Here is a 17,925-nt window from a genome sequence, read left to right as displayed (position 1 = left end):
GCTAACCGGCTATCTGAAATCTTTCGACATAAAACTTGTTGATATCGAAACTCAAGGCTTTATAAAGCTTACAGGATGCTGTAAGGTAGCTTTTGATTGGCTAGCGGAAGGGTTGTCAGAACGAGGCCATCAATAGCTCGTTGTCAGATCCTATGCGTAGCGTAATAGGAGATGTACTTTAGTCAGATTGAACTGCAAGTGCAATCCTTATTTCTTTCTACATGTATTTCAATGCAATTATCTTCTGCAACGTTTTAATTTATTATATATTTACAAGTTTAAAAAACTGAATAATTGTTACTTTAATTCTATTTATTCTACTATTTATGCCTTCATTAAGGAATTATTTTGTTTCCTTTTAATTAATCATACTTACAAATGTATACAGAAGATATACTCGTTTCTTGTCTAAAACTTGCTTGATTTTCATTTAATATTATTGATGCAATACTATTCTTTCTTATTTTCAACCTACAGTTTACATACATGGCACTATCCTATCTGATATTTATCTATGCATCCATATGAAACTCTATGACAGGATTTTTATCTTTCTGCTCAACTAGCTGCGAATAATGCTGCAAGTTGACTACCAAAAGACATGTCTGGACACTTTCCATTAAATAAATCATTTCCTAAATTGTGTAAATATCTGTCATTCTAGTACTTGGTTGCAATGCAACATACTGAAAAAATACATGTTTAAGGGGTGTTTATACATCTATTCCAGTACAGTCTTGAAGGAACTGTGAAGATTTTTTCTAACATTGTAGAAAGCTAACTTTTACCACAGGAGTCTGAAATTCTATCAATAAAACCCAAGAAGTCTTGCTTTTTTTTTAAAAAAATAAATACCCCCTATATATAAAATAAGGGTTTTTTTTCCAAAAGACAGACTTCTGGAGTCTTATTTGATATAATTTCAGACTCCTGTGCTTTTATACAATAAACACAATACCTGTACTAGTATTAGGGCTATCTGAAATTTTGTTCTGCAATACATATTCAGGAATGTTGTTATCCTACTGTTGTTATTGAATGAATATTGATTGATGCAATAAATGAGCCACACCATGAGAAAACCATCATAGTGCATTTGTGACCAGCATGGATCCAGACCAGCCTGCGCATATCCATGCTGTTTGCTTTCAAACCCTATTGCAATTAGAGAAACTGTTAGCGAACAGTCTGGATCCATGCTGGTCGTAAATGCACTATGTTGGTTTTCTAGTGGTGTGGCTCAAATTAACAAAATACTGCTGTTATATTTACTTATTTATGATGTTTTCAACATGGAAATGTCTAAATTATATATAAAAGACAATACCAGTTGCAGAAAATCTGTTATACATGTCCATATCAAACAGAAGCTGAATGGTATTTAAGTACAGATCTGCTACATACAGTTGGCCCTGGCAAGGATACACCAACTACTGCATTGTACCTGATCTTCTACTGGGTGCATTTACCCTGTGAATACTTCATTTGATACAAAATGTTTGACACCAGGTATCTCTGTCTCCAGTATAGATGCCATTACATTTCAGATATACAAGTATTCAATTTTTTTCATATATAATTTACATTGATTTAATGACAGAAAATGGCATTCAATTTTAATTAGCAGTTACTTCTCAAGACTCTCAAATCAGAGAACATCAACTTATGTCTAACTGTGCAGTGTCCTGTATTTTGAATACAAAACACATATGCTTTGAATATCAATATATTTGATGAGAGAAAAGTCCAACTCGTTGCATATTTTATCACATCAGGGGAGGTAATTTTATTTTATTTTTGTTGGTTTTAACGTTGCACCAACACAATTATAGGTCATATGGCGACTTTTCAGCTTTGATGGTGAAGGAACACCCCAGGTGCACCTCTGTGCATTATTTCATAGAGAGCGGGCACCTGGGCAGAACCAAAGACTTTTCGTAAGCCAGCTGGATGGCTTCCTCACATGAAGAATTCAGTGCCCCTGACTGAGGCTCTAACCCACATCATGAGGAAGGATGAAGTCAGTACCTTTAAGTTAACCACTTGGCCATGGAGGCCCCTCAGGGGAGGTAACTAGAGTCAAGGATTGGGACTAATGAGAGACCTGTCTACTCATAACTTAAAATCAGTTTGTAAATGTGTCTCTTTTATAAAGAAAAAGTATATATTCTGTAAAATCTAATTTATTCATAATTATATCATTACAAAAGACAAGTTCTAAGTCAAATACAAACACATACGGTATGCTATGCAACAACAGCTGCCTAGACACCCAGTCAGACCTGCTTCTCTTCTACACATAAGTAAATAAATGACTTTCCAATAGAGTCGGAAACAATTCAGACATATAACATCTTACCCGTGTTACACAATAAAAGACAGACCAAGTACTGGCATGAATATTTTAGTATCTATCAATCAATTTGTGTTACCTAGGATAGTAATTATTAGATTTTCACCAATTTAAAATGTTACATTATATTTGTGACTTCTGGTGACAAGAGACACCCAATATGTCTGTCACATAATTATTGGTGAAAAAATGATACAGTAAGTTTGTATGTACTATATATATACTAATGTGTCTCATTTTGCTATTTAGTGGACAGGCTTCTTGATCTGTCTTTCTTTTTTAGTTCAGTTTTTGTTCTTATTTGTTATAATATAACAATAAATAAAAATTAAAAAAAACAAAGTTATCCTAATTAAAAAAAAAAGTTATCCTGTAAGCTGAAGACAGCATTTCATGATTAACCTGGTGTAGGAAAAATCTTCCATGTGTTTCCCTGGTAGTCTCACAGTAAATATTGCAGCAACAAGATAGGGAAAATATAGTTTGGCTTACACCTTACTCAGTATGAGGTACATACTATGTAAACACCACTGACACACTGATAGTTCAATGTCATATCAATTTTTATGTCCAAAAACAATGTTGCCAACTATTTTTACAATTTTGATATTGTGATGAACTTTTAGACAGTAATTTGTCAAAAAAAAAAATCAGTTCTTCAAACTAGTTAAAAGATATTAAGATGATTAATAGACTAAATGGCTTAGTTAAAGTTATTTGGTCACAAACATACAACTTAGTAACAACTACAACAACCTTGTAAACAAACGATGAATTCTGACCATTGAAAATTATCAAAGACTGAACACAAACTGAAACTTTAAGATTATAGCACCTGGAAGACTATGGAATGTAGAAAATGAAAACTTTCATAAACACGATACATGTAAAATTATACAAAACAAGAATTTAAAAAAAATTTAAAGGTCCAATACTAAGGAAAGTGAACATTTTAATTTCTTTTAAAAAGCACAGAAACTATTTCATTTTATTGGAAAATGAAAGTTGGTATGTAGAAATTCGAAATAAATTGCAGTATATGTACAATTATTTTTCTATGAAGTATGAAGAAAGTTAAAAAGACCTGGGGGGGTCATTCTGTCGATTTATTGAAATTTCAACATAATACACATACATTTCTTTAAGTTCCAAAGACCTTCTGTAAATTTTGACCTGCCAATCTTCATTATTTAGTGTCTTGCAGAAGTCCATGCACTGGCTATGAAAAAAATTGCCAACTCACTTTCCCTTAGTAATGGACCTTTAAGCACCACTGTGTGAAAACCAACGTTAGGGTTTATCAGTTGCATACAACAGCTGAAACTGATAAACAAATGAGATGTGCCATGAGAAAACCAACATAGTGGCTTTGTGACCAACATGGATCCAGACCAGCCTGCGCATCTGCGCAGTCTGGTGAGGATCCATGCTGTTCACTAATAGTTCCTCTAATTGCAATAGGCTTTGAAAGCGAACAGCATCGATCCTGACCAGACTGCACAGATGCGCAGGCTGGTCTGGATCCATGCTGGTCGGAAAGCCACTATGTTGGTTTTCTCATGGCGCGGCTCAAATAGTATGGAAGTGCTCTCATCTGCATCCTTGCTGGTCTCAAAGCCCTAACATAAGTTTTGGCACTTCAGTGCTCATTTTAAACTGAAACAGGAGTTCACAACACTTGAAATGACGAGATTAGATCTACATATTATAGATTTGAAATCACACAACCAATTCTATTCAGTATAAAATATAATTTGCTTTTAAACCCATAATAAAGTAGCATTGCATACTTACATGATGTTTTAAAAGAAGGCAATGCGTAGCTCGAAATTAATGCAAATAACATGATACAGTAATGTTTGGTTTTAAAATGTTTTGTTTTAAACTCAAAGTACCTATGAATACAAGGACTTTTTAACATTTCATTTACAGACTTCAATACATCATTATAAGACTACTTCTTTTACTATTCTAACACCACATTACAACAGTCATACAACTAACAGCAGCTTCTGTATCGGAGATGTAACTATTCTGTAAAGTTACTGTAAAACAACACTTAAACATATTGTAATGCTGACAATGATTCTTTGGTGAGAGCTATGTAAACATATTTCCTTTCCACATGTTTAACCTTAATGTAAAATGTGTGATTATTCATCCAACTTTCTCTTTGGTTTCTTTGGATTTCTAGATCGGCTTTTGGCTTTACATAGCGGACATATTGGAGCATTGCGATGGATCTGCTGGTGACATGATAGACATGCCTGAAAGACAAAATTAAATGTATTAGACTGAAGTACAAACATGTTATTTTATAACAGATGGTAATGAAGAAGTAATTAGTTCCTTCTAACTGTCAACAAGATTTGTTTGTTAGGTTAAGCACTATTTTTCAACAATATTTCAGTAAGGTAACAGTAAACAATTAACCTAACAAGTGTTCCTGGATTCTGTACTGGTAATAACCTGTTCTCCACAAATATGAAATAACTGCCATCTTCTCCACATGAATCAGAGGAATAAATCATTTCAGGCACAATGTCTTTATCAAATCATCATGGTGAATATATTCCTCATCTGGGGATCAAACTTCAATTTTATTCCATGGATATGAGCTCTCCCTACTGTGCTTAGAAGGTGGGCATTCTCAACTGTCAAGAAACTAATGGCTTTGTTACAGGTGTAAAATGTAACCAACATCAAATTTTGGTGTGGAAAAAAGCACATAAAAGTCTTGAACACAATAAAGATAAAATCAAACCTTCATGGGTGGTGGTTGCTGCCTGAATGCTTGTCTTGGCTGCTCTGTAGTAGGTTTGGCTCGGTTCATCTGTACAGGCAGAGGAGGGGGAACCACTGGAGGGGCTACAATCTGAGGCTGTATCTGAGGCTGAGGATCAGATGTTCCTGGTTGCTCTGTGTGATACTCCGACTTTGGACGATCAAAGTACCTGAAAGCAGGAGAGCATCGAGGTAAAATTATTATTCTTTCAAATTTAAAATATGAAAGTTGAAATCAAGTTTAGGATCAAACTAGGTGTTGTATTCCTACCCTCAAGTGAATTTTTTTTAATACATATGCCACTTGCATTCATTCCACGGTCTATGACGATGTTTTGTTCTGTAGAGCTTTTCAGAACACTGTCTACAGAACTACATCTTACTCCAACAAGCTTGACATCAATGTTTGAAGAAAAGAAGTTCACATAGTCATTTATTCAATTTTTTTTTCTAAAAAAGAAAGTTTGAAAATATTTACTCCTATAAAAATTGAAACTGGGACACTTTCCATAATACATCTGTATCCAAAGTATACTGGTACAAATGTGCAGAATAAGGGACAGCCTGTATATATTTTACTGAAACCAATGTCTTAGAAACATGGACCACCTGCAAACATTACTTGAAGCTATGTCTAAGTAACATGGACCACCTGTATACATTACTTGAAACTTATGCCTAAGAAACATGGACTGCCTTCATACATTTCTTGAACCTATGTCTAAGAAACATAGACCACCTGTATTCATTACTTGAAACTTATGTCTAAGAAACATGGACCGCCTTCATACATTACTTGAACCTATGTCTAAGAAACATGGACCACCTGTATTCATTACTTGAACCTATGTCTAAGAAACATGGACCGCCTGCAAACATAACTTGAACCTTTGTCTAAGAAACATGGACAGCCTGCAAACATAACTTGAACCTATGTCTAAGAAACATGGACTGCCTGCAAACATAACTTGAACCTTTGTCTAAGTAACATGGACAGCCTGCAAACATAACTTGAATCTATGTCTAAAAAACATGGACCACCTGCAAACATAACTTGAACCTATGTCTAAGTAACATGGACTGCCTGCAAACATAACTTGAACCTATGACTAAGAAACATGGACCACCTGCAAACATAACTTAAACCTATGTCTAAGAAACATGGACAGCCTGCAAACATAACTTGAACCTATGACTAAGAAACATGGACAGCCTGCAAACATAACTTGAACCTATGTCTAAGAAACATGGACAGCCTGCAAACATAACTTAAACCTATGTCTAAGAAACATGGACGGCCTGCAAACATAACTTGAACTTATGACTAAGAAACATGGACCACCTGCAAACATAACTTAAACCTATGTCTAAGTAACATGGACAGCCTGCAAACATAACTTAAACCTATGTCTAAGTAACATGGACAGCCTGCAAACATAACTTAAACCTATGTCTAAGAAACATGGACAGCCTGCAAACATAACTTGAACCTATGACTAAGAAACATGGACCACCTGCAAACATAACTTAAACCTATGTTTAAGTAACATGGACAGCCTGCAAAGATAACTTGAACCTATGTCTAAGAAACATGGACCGCCTTCATACATTACTTGAATCTATGTCTAAGAAACATGGACTACCTGTATACATTACTTGAAACTTATGTCTAAGAAACAGGGACCGCCTTCATACATTACTTGAACCTATGTCTAAGAAACATGGACCACCTGTATTCATTACTTGAACCTATGTCTAAGAAACATGGATCGCCTGCAAACATAACTTGAGCCTATGTCTAAGAAACATGGACAGCCTGCAAATATAACTTGAACCTATGTCTAAGAAACATGGACCACATGCAAACGTAACTTAAACCTATGTCTTAGTAACATGGACTGCCTGCAAACATAACTTGAACCTATGTCTAAGAAACATGGACTGCCTGTATACATTACTTGAACCTATGTCTAAGAAACATGGTATGCCTGTATACATTACTTGAACCTATGCCTAAGAAACAAGGACCACCTGTATACATTATTTGAACCTATGTCTAAGAAACATTGTATGCCTGTATACATTACTTGAACCTATGTCTAAGAAACATTGTATGCCTGTATACATTACTTGAACCTATGTCTAAGAAACATGATATGCCTGTATTATACAGTATACATTACTTGAACCTATGTCTAAGAAACAGGGTATGCCTGTATTCATTACTTGAACCTATGTCTAAGAAACATGGACCACCTGCAAACATAACTTGAACCTATGTCTAAGAAACATGGACAGCCTGCAAACATAACTTGAACCTATGTCTAAGAAATATGGTATGCCTGTATTATATAGTATACATTACTTGAACCTATGTCTAAGAAACATGGTATGCCTGTATTATACAGTATACATTACTTGAACCTATGTCTAAGAAACATGGTATGCCTGTTTTCAATACTTGAACCTATGTCTAAGAAACATGGACCACCTGCAAACATAACTTGAACCTATGTCTAAGAAACATGGACAGCCTGCAAACGTAACTTGAACCTATGTCTAAGAAACATGGACCATCTGCAAACATAACTTGAACCTAAAATAGGCTATGTCTAAGAAACATGGTATGCCTGTATTATACAGTATACATTACTTGAACCTATGTCTAAGAAACATGGTATGCCTGTATTCATTACTTGAACATATGTCTAAGAAACATGGACCGCCTGCAAACATAACTTGAACCTATGTCTAAGAATCTATGTCTAAGAATCATGGACCATCTGCAAACATATCTTGAACCTATGTCTAAGAAACATGGACAGCCTGCAAACATAACTTGAACCTATGTCTAAGAAACATGGACCACCTGCAAACCTATTTTGAACCTATGTCTAAGAAACATGGACAGCCTGCAAACATAACTTGAACCTATGTCTAAGAAACATGGACCATCTGCAAACATAACTTGAACCTATGTCTAAGAAACATGGTATGCCTTTATTATATAGTATACATTTCTTGAACCTATGTCTAAGAAACATGGTATGCCTGTATTATACAGTATACATTACTTGAACCTATGTCTAAGAAACATGGTATGCCTGTTTTCATTACTTGAACCTATGTCTAAGAAACATGGACCACCTGCAAACATAACTTGAACCTATGTCTAAGAAACATGGACAGCCTGCAAACGTAACTTGAACCTATGTCTAAGAAACATGGACCATCTGCAAACATAACTTGAACCTAAAATAGGCTATGTCTAAGAAACATGGTATGCCTGTATTATACAGTATACATTACTTGAACCTATGTCTAAGAAACATGGTATGCCTGTATTCATTACTTGAACATATGTCTAAGAAACATGGACCGCCTGCAAACATAACTTGAACCTATGTCTAAGAATCTGTGTCTAAGAATCATGGACCATCTGCAAACATATCTTGAACCTATGTCTAAGAAACATGGACAGCCTGCAAACATAACTTGAACCTTTGTCTAAGAAACATGGAAAGCCTGCAAACATAACTTGAACCTATGTCTAAGAAACATGGACCACCTGCAAACATAACTTGAACCTATGTCTAAGAAACATGGACAGCCTGCAATCATAACTTGAACCTATGTCTAAGAAACATGGACCATCTGCAAACAGAACTTGAACCTAAAATAGGCTATGTCTGAGAAACATGGTATGCCTGTATTATACAGTATACATTACTTGAACCTATGTCTAAGAAACATGGTATGCATGTATTCATTACTGGAACATATGTCTAAGAAACATGGACCGCCTGCAAACATAACTTGAACTTATGTCTAAGAATCTATGTCTAAGAATCATGGACCATCTGCAAACATAACTTGAACCTATGTCTAAGAAACATGGACAGCCTGCAAACATAACTTGAACCTATGTCTAAGATACATGGACCATCTGCAAACAGAACTTGAACCTAAAATAGGCTATGTCTGAGAAACATGGTATGCCTGTATTATACAGTATACATTACTTGAACCTATGTCTAAGAAACATGGTATGCCTGTATTCATTACTTGAACATATGTCTCAGAAACATGGACCGCCTGCAAACATAACTTGAACCTATGTCTAAGAATCTATGTCTAAGAATCATGGACCATCTGCAAACATATCTTGAACCTATGTCTAAGAAACATGGACAGCCTGCAAACATAACTTGAACCTTTGTCTAAGAAACATGGAAAGTCTGCAAACATAACTTGAACCTATGTCTAAGAAACATGGACCACCTGCAAACATAACTTGAACCTATGTCTAAGAAACATGGACCACCTGCAAACATTACTTGAATCTATGTCTAAGAAACATGGACCACCTGCTAACATAACTTGAATCTATGTCTAAGAAACATGGACCACCTGCAAACATTACTTGAATCTATGTCTAAGAAACATGGACCGCCTGCTAACATAACTTGAATCTATGTCTAAGAAACATGGTATGCCTGTATTATACAGTATACATTACTTGAACCTATGTCTAAGAAACATGGTATGCCTGTATTCATTACTTGAACATATGTCTAAGAAACATGGACCGCCTGCAAACATAACTTGAACCTATGTCTAAGAATCTATGTCTAAGAATCATGGACCATCTGCAAACATATCTTGAACCTATGTCTAAGAAACATGGACAGCCTGCAAACATAACTTGAACCTTTGTCTAAGAAACATGGAAAGCCTGCAAACATAACTTGAACCTATGTCTAAGAAACATGGACCACCTGCAAACATAACTTGAACCTATGTCTAAGAAACATGGACCACCTGCAAACATTAAACATTACTTGAATCTATGTCTAAGAAACATGGACCACCTGCTAACATAACTTGAATCTATGTCTAAGAAACATGGACAGCCTGCAAACATAACTTGAATCTATGTCTAAGAAACATGGACCGCCTGCAAACATAACTTGAACCTATGTCTAAGAAACATGGACCGCCTGCAAACATTACTTGAATCTATGTCTAAGAAACATGGACCGCCTGCTAACATAACTTGAATCTATGTCTAAGAAACATGGACGGCCTGCAAACATAACTTGAACCTATGTCTAAGAAACATGGACCACCTGCAAACATAACTTGAACCTATGTCTAAGAAACATGGACCACCTGCAAACATAACTTGAATCTATGTCTAAGTAACATGGACGGCCTGCAAACATAACTTGAATCTATGTCTAAGTAACATGGACCACCTGCAAACATAACTTGAATCTATGTCTAAGTAACATGGACCACCTGCAAACATAACTTGAACCTATATCTAAGAAACATGGACCGCCTGCAAACATAACTTGAACCTATATCTAAGAAACATGGACCGCCTGCAAACATAACTTGAACCTATGACTAAGAAACATGGACCGCCTGCAAACATTACTTGAATCTATGTCTAAGAAACATGGACCGCCTGCAAACATAACTTGAACCTATGTCTAAGAAACATGGACCACCTGCAAACATAACTTGAACCTATGTCTAAGAAACATGGACCACCTGCAAACATTAAACATTACTTGAATCTATGTCTAAGAAACATGGACCACCTGCTAACATAACTTGAATCTATGTCTAAGAAACATGGACAGCCTGCAAACATAACTTGAATCTATTAGAGATGGTACCTAAAAAATTCAAATTCATCTTTACAGGTTTTTTTCAGAGTGAAATGATAGCTAAGTGCACCAATTTTCTAAATATATTTATGGTTTTCCTCTTCTCCATGTCAAAAATAGAAATATTTGATATCTAAAAAATGACTTTCTCAAAATATCTGAAGCAAAATGGACAACTCTTGTATTGACCGTTTTTCAAGGATTTTAGGACTTTCCCAATTATAGTCTATATCAAAAGCTCCCACAGCTAAATAAATTCAATAGGGTATAATGAAAGTTTACTCTACTTTCAACATTTTGAAAGAGCCTATAATGAACTTCCTTTTGTCTTTTAATAAAGTCAAATTCCAAGACTAGCCAAGAGTCTAAAACGCTTGAAAAAATTCTGAGTGAAAGAGAATGACATGCTCTTTATTATAAGCTTACCAAATACATACCAAAAATGTACCTTAAAGACGTTATTAAAGGTTTTATATTGTAAACAAACCCCTACACCATTTTACCATCAATATTTTCCATTCATGAATGCACTCAGTTCAGGTGATAATTGTTGATATATTTGTAAATGAAAGGCCCCGACAAAAACCTTTTTTCAAGTTGTGTAAACAGTTTAGGTTTTAAATTAATGTTGATATCTGAAGTTATCCGATTACTTGTTTTCAACAATAAATAAGACACCTTATAGTTTGTTTCGGGTAGTTGACCTGTAACGAAAATCATCAAATAGAGTAATCTCCATATGATTTTTCAACATTTATTCGTTTTTCAAGGAAAGCAAATGATCGTGCTAGTTCCCTCCAGAGAATGTTTAAATTGAGAATTGCTTAAAATACATTACATATAGTCATTACCTATTAGCTACCTTAACATGTAGTAATTACAGCCACTACCTTAAAACATTGTAATTATATTTGATGACAATTAATTTTTGTGTTACCAGTTTAACTTTTTTTGTTATTTCTCATTGTTAGATATATACATTCTACATTTTGATACATAAATGTTGTGTAAACCAATGTATCACCATTGAGAACAATAAATAAATAACTTTGGCTAAAAGATCAAAACTTAATAACATTTCTTAATGTCGTTAATTTTCTTCAAAGGAATGTATGCATTATTCTATATCATCTTCATGCATTACTAAACTTTCTATCAGGGCCTCACTACAACTTACAAAATAACTGTCAGTGTAAGTCATGAGAAAAGCATGCATATTGTATATTGAATACAAAGGGATTTAAACAAATTTAGGTCATATTTTGTCTGCCTGAGAAGTTGTTTGAATAAGGACCTATCTGATTTTTCTTTCACATTTGATCAATGTTTAATGTTGGCTTCAGTTTATTTGTCAATTCAGAGTTGTCCCCCTTTGATTTATTTGGGTAGGTACCATCTCTATAGAATATGAACTGGGAAATCAAATTCAACTAATTACAATGAATGGCAAGTAGTTTAATTTGCAAACTTTAACCACAGGACCTTGTATATATATATACCTACAGAAACAATAATTTCACTTTAGTAAAACAATTTAAAATCATTAGTTATATTGAATAGTAATTATTACTGTGGTGAGATTTTTTCCTCCTCATCATTTAATCCCAGCAGTGGTTCCAGACCAACCCTGGTTCTCATGGAATCTACCTCCTCTTTCAGTGGTTTATAATCATCATACAAGTGTTTTGCATTCTCTAGTGATCTGTTACGTTCCTCTTCAGCTTGCTTTATTGTTGTTTCCATCTAAAAGTGATACGGTATACATAAATGAATTATTGTACAGTTTGTAGCAAATTGATTCTAATGATCAAAGAAGACAAACATCTAAGGACTGGATCAACAAATTAAAACAAGAGCTGTCGGAGGACAGCAACGCTCGACTATTTAACAGCCTTGTCGCTTGAATGAATAAGAAAGTCGAAAAAGGGGCATAATTTAGTAAAAAGGTAAAATAGGGTTATGGAACCTGCATAGTGCTTATCAGCTCATGACAGTGGACAAGTGTATGAAGTTTCAATCCATTCCCATTAGTGGGTACTGAGATACCAGCTTACATATAAGAATTTAACCCAAAAACTCCTAAGTTCAAAAAGGGGCATAATTTTGTAAAAAAGCAAAATAAAGTTATGGGACCTGCTTTGTGCATGTCAGATCATGACAGTGAACAAGTGTGTGAAGTTTCAATCCATTCCCATTAGTGAGTACTGAGATACCAGCTTACATACAAAACCTTAACCAAAAAATTCTAAGTCGAAAAAGGGGCATAATTTTGTAAAAAAGCAAAGTAGAGTTATGGAACCTGTGCAATGTAAGTCAGTTTATCACAGTAAATAAGTGTGTGAAGTTTCAATCCAGTCCCACAAGTGGTTACTGAGATACCAGCTTACATACAAAACCTTAACCAAAAATTTTTAAGTCAAAAAAGGGGCATAATTTTGTAAAAAAGCAAAACAGAGTTATGGAACCTGTGCAATGTAAGTCAGTTTATCACAGTGAATAAGTGTGTGAAGTTTCAATCCATTCCCACAAGTGGTTGCTGAGATACCAGCTTACATACAAAAACTTAACCAAATCGGGACGCGGACGCGGACGCCAACGCGGACGCCGACGCATGGGCGAGTCCAATAGCTCTACTATTCTATGAATAGTCGAGCTAAAAAGTGATTCATCTATTCCATTTCACTGCAGCTGTCTGCTTTCTCAATACCTCATAAAAGAATGGTAATAGGAATTGAACAGTAAATAGGAACTTTTTAATTTTTAAAAGCGTAGTGGGCAATGCATGCTTTTGTCTTAATTTCATCATTTCTGTTTTTGAACAATAAACTAAGGCAAAAAAAGAGACTATTCTGAAGTGCAAAGAGATGTTATAAGTATTTTGATAAAATAGTAGATGTAAGTAGTACATTTTAAAAGAAAAAAATTATGTTTTTGTGGCAGTGGTGGGGGGGGGGGGGGGGGGGGGAATAAGGAGAGATCTGACACACCCTCAAATAAAATCTCCCATTATATATCAACGTACCTGTATTAAAAGGATCTTAATTGTGCTTTGGAAATAAGCGCAGTAAACGTTTTTATATTTATATATTAAACATAATATAATTCTTCTGAAAACTGATTTTTCGTAATTTATTTTCTTCTTAAATTATCAAATTAAACATGAAGAAATAATTCAATTAGTTCTAATAATAAACATACGGCCGGTTCTTTCCGATCAGCGCGGTTTATGCACTGACATGTGTTTTGTGTATAATTCATTTAAAAATTGAATATTGATATTTTTTTCTCAATTAATTTTCTTTTTTATTTGTTAAACGAAATGCGAAATATGAAGAAATAATTAAATAATTTCCAATTATAAACATGTGACATGCCCTTTCCGATCATGTTAAAAATAAAATATTAAAACATTGTTATGTCCTTTCCGATCAGCGCGGTTTATGCCACTCGTATTTTGTCTATAATTCATTTAAAAATCAAAAATTGCTATTTTATCATTCATAGTTTATTTTCTTTTTTATTTGTTAAATGAAATATGAAGAAACAATTAAATAAGTTTCAATAATAAGCATGTGACATGCCCTTTCCGATCCGCGCGGTTTATGTCGGGACCCGTATTTTGTTTATGATTCATTTAAAATCGAATATTGATATTTTTTGTCTTAAATTATTTTCTTATTATTTGAAGAAACAATTAAATAAATTTTAATAATCAACATTCCGGTATCTAGTCATAGCGACGTAAGCGTAAAACTTTTCCGTAAGATCGTAAAGTTATAATCTCGTATACAGAATTAACTTTTAATAAACTTCTCTCAAATATTTATTCATATTTAATCTGATTGAACATGGTTCTACAACTTACAAAAAATGATAAAAAGTGTTTATTTAAGCGAATACTATTTAGTTTTTAAAAAAGAACGAGTGCATTTATGTTATGGAAACTTCCCGTGCGCTCGCCAAATCCAAATCTCGTATAAAATCGTTTTGCGTTAAAGTATTTTATTTTCCTTTTGTAAACTTATTATTTATATTATACACGAATGATTTCTGCAATAAACCCTACAAAAATACCATTTATTAATAAAATACGGGTGTATTTCGGTTATGGAAATTTCCAACGCGGTCGCCGAACTTCATTCTCTTATAAAATCATTTTGCGTAAACGTATTTTATTTTCCTTTCGTATGTTAATTATTTATGATATATATAATTGAATTATATCAAAAACCCTTCAAAAATACCTTTAACTTAAAAAATACAGGTGTATTCCGGTTATGGAAAGTGTATTCCGGTGTATTCCGGTTTTTAGGTGGATTCCGGTTTAATGTGTGACCGCTACAAATGGCACAACTGACATTTCTGAAACAATGAAACTGCTACTCTAATTACCAGATTTATATCAGCATGTATCAGTCTAAGCTCCTCCACATGTGCCATCTTCTCTTGTAACAACAGCTCCATCTCCTTCTTATACTCTGCAATAAGTTTATCTTCATTCTCTGTTGTGTCAAACTCCTGACGTAACTTGGTCTTTATACGTTCAAGATTGATAGTTTTTGATCTGAAGGAAATTATCAAGATATTAAGGGTTTTTTAAGTATTTATAATCCTAGACACAGACACTTTCTATCGTATTGAGTTCAATGGTTCCATTTTCCTTTATGTTACACACAAAAGCAACAAGGTAAGTTATTAGTAAATTCATTGAAAAAAGTTCACAGCTCTGAGATTTAAATTTTTATTAGGGACAGACCTAAGTCAAAGCAAATATCCAATAACCAGAATTCTTCAGGCTTCAGGTACATATTTGCTAATTACCACCAATCTGGCGAGTCAGTTCAAGTTCAGAGCTAGTTAATACTAATAGTACTGCATAAACAGCAGAACATGTTACACATTTATCAAACACTAGTGCAGTTTTTTTTTCTTGTTTCATGTAAAGCAAGTGAGAAAGTTTGATTATACAGCCTTAACCCTCCTCGCCAGACCTTAACATTTTTTTGGTCGGTCGGGTCCGACAGGATTTCGCCATGGCTGATTTTGTCTTCTATGTTCAAGTGATCCCCAATTCAGCTGGTTAAAAATATCTGTCACTCTGTGATAGTTCCTGGTGATTTATAGTAACTATATATTGTTGTTAAGTTACAAATTTATGCTAGCAGCTCCTTTTTGAACACTTTCTATCTAATTTCTAGAGATCTGATATGTGAAATGAATCTAAAACTGATGAGCTATATTCCAACTGAGGTCTAGCCTTACACTCTGGCTTACCGGGATGACTTATTATATGATCTGATATTCCATAGTTGTCCTCCCTCTACAGGGGTGTAAAAAAAATTTTCACACCACTCACCCTGCAGGACTAGTAGCCAGTAAAATCTACTTGCCCTTAGTGAACAGTCACTTGCCCTAACAATTGACATTTTTAATACTGTCACTTTTATGAAAGGAGTATTATGTACAATAAGTAAATTTCAAATGTAACACACAGCAGACATTACTTCTAGACAAATAATATTCTCTTGTTTACATTTCCTTTTTAATTACACATATTTGTTCTTCTTAAATTTCCTTTTCACAGCAGATTTTTTTTTCTTTCACTGTATTTTTGTCATCTCCACCACCCAGTTTTTCCATGATAACTGCATCGATAGTAATAATAATCACAGTCTAGCCCCCACCGTATTTTCCCAAAGTGTTAGGACAGCATAAAATACTTAGTTACTTTCACTTTCTCCAGACTTATTTCCTGAAAAATAACTATTTTGAAAAGTATCATTCAGCCACCGTGTTGAAAGCGAAAAAAAAATATTAACTTACTTATTTCACTTTATCAAAATAGCGATTTTTTCATGCCTGCCTTAGGATATTATTTCGTGTTATCTGTCTGCCGTTTTTGGGTTTTGAGTGTCAAAGTTAGATTTAAAAGAAATATTCTATACTTTGAATTTTATAACTATAACCATATTGTATGTTATGAAAGACCATTTATGTTGACTTGATGAAAAAATTACAGGTATAAACGAAACTTAGATAATTCTATAATATTTCCCCGCGCCGCCATTAAGATTATATTAACCCAAAACGACCGATCGATAGCACGAAATAATAGTGAAATTAAGTGAAGTAAGTAAGTTTACCATGTTATTTATGCATGCCCTAACATGTATAATACTATTACATACCTCTTAAATACTTCCGTAATCCTATCCTATTCTCATAGGGTTGTCTAGGAATATGGAACTTCCTTAATCCTAGAACCGGAGGCTAGAATTACGGTACCGTAATCGTAGCCACTGCCTTCATAAAATGTCAGGGAGGCAAGTTTATGCATTAATTTCAACATAAATCATTAATTCATTATATTTATCAGAGATGTAAATTGTGATCATTACAAATACTTTGTACATGTACCAGAAAATGTTCCCAATGTATTTCATTGGGGATTTCCTAAAAGAAATATGCAGAATAAGTTTGGACGTGACGGTCAAGGAGACAGCGACAGTCTAAGTTTTCACGCTGTCCCAAAATGTCCTTTTATTTGGACTAATTGAGGTCTTAAAAAGGTTTTGTATGTTGCAGCTTTTAAGTTTTGCAATTTAGAAATAAAAGTAAGTTTAGCCTTTAGGGATAGAAAAAATTATTTTATAAATATGGGTCGAACATATTCGAGAACGAAACAACAACTAAAATTGCATTGTTTTCAAATAAGACTACACGGGAAAAGCAATAATATTTGATTCCAATATTAAGGGAACTCATTTTTACCAACCGAATTTCTTTTAAACCATCCAATTTATGGAGAATCTCAACGTCTCTCTCGTCACCCATTGTTTACTGTCACTCTATGGTAGGATCCAAGGATACCCGAAATGCGGAGAGTCCTGCTTGATTTTCACAGAGAAAATTCTTTTCTTCCTGAATAAAATCGAGCTCACATTAAAACACATTTTGACAATGTTAAAATTAAGTCTAATCTAAACTTTACTAAATACACCAAGTACTATTTATAATGCTACAGTAATTCAATAAAACGTTCAGAAAGTGAACACACAAGCCTTGGCCCTTACATGTCACTTTAAGATAGGACAAAAAAAGCTCTATGGA

The 17,925-nt window shown here is 34.2% G+C and overlaps 1 protein-coding gene across 1 annotated transcript; it reads right to left on the bottom strand.

Moving 5' to 3' along the window:
- Positions 1 to 2,165: 2,165 nt before the first annotated feature.
- LOC123551664 (zinc finger C4H2 domain-containing protein-like) lies at positions 2,166 to 17,705 on the bottom strand. Its single transcript, XM_045340743.2, has 5 exons — positions 17,591 to 17,705; positions 15,208 to 15,379; positions 12,386 to 12,558; positions 5,118 to 5,307; positions 2,166 to 4,620 (listed from the first exon to the last, which is right to left on the bottom strand). Exons 1-5 carry the CDS (start codon positions 17,647 to 17,649, stop codon positions 4,507 to 4,509), a joined length of 708 nt encoding a protein of 235 aa, XP_045196678.1. The 5' UTR covers positions 17,650 to 17,705; the 3' UTR covers positions 2,166 to 4,506.
- Positions 17,706 to 17,925: the final 220 nt, after the last annotated feature.

This window comes from Mercenaria mercenaria, chromosome 4 (assembly GCF_021730395.1).
Source record: "Mercenaria mercenaria strain notata chromosome 4, MADL_Memer_1, whole genome shotgun sequence".
Classification (NCBI taxonomy): domain Eukaryota; kingdom Metazoa; phylum Mollusca; class Bivalvia; order Venerida; family Veneridae; genus Mercenaria; species Mercenaria mercenaria.
The sequence above is the reverse complement of the archived record's forward strand: the minus strand, read 5'-3'. Positions and strand labels throughout refer to the sequence as shown.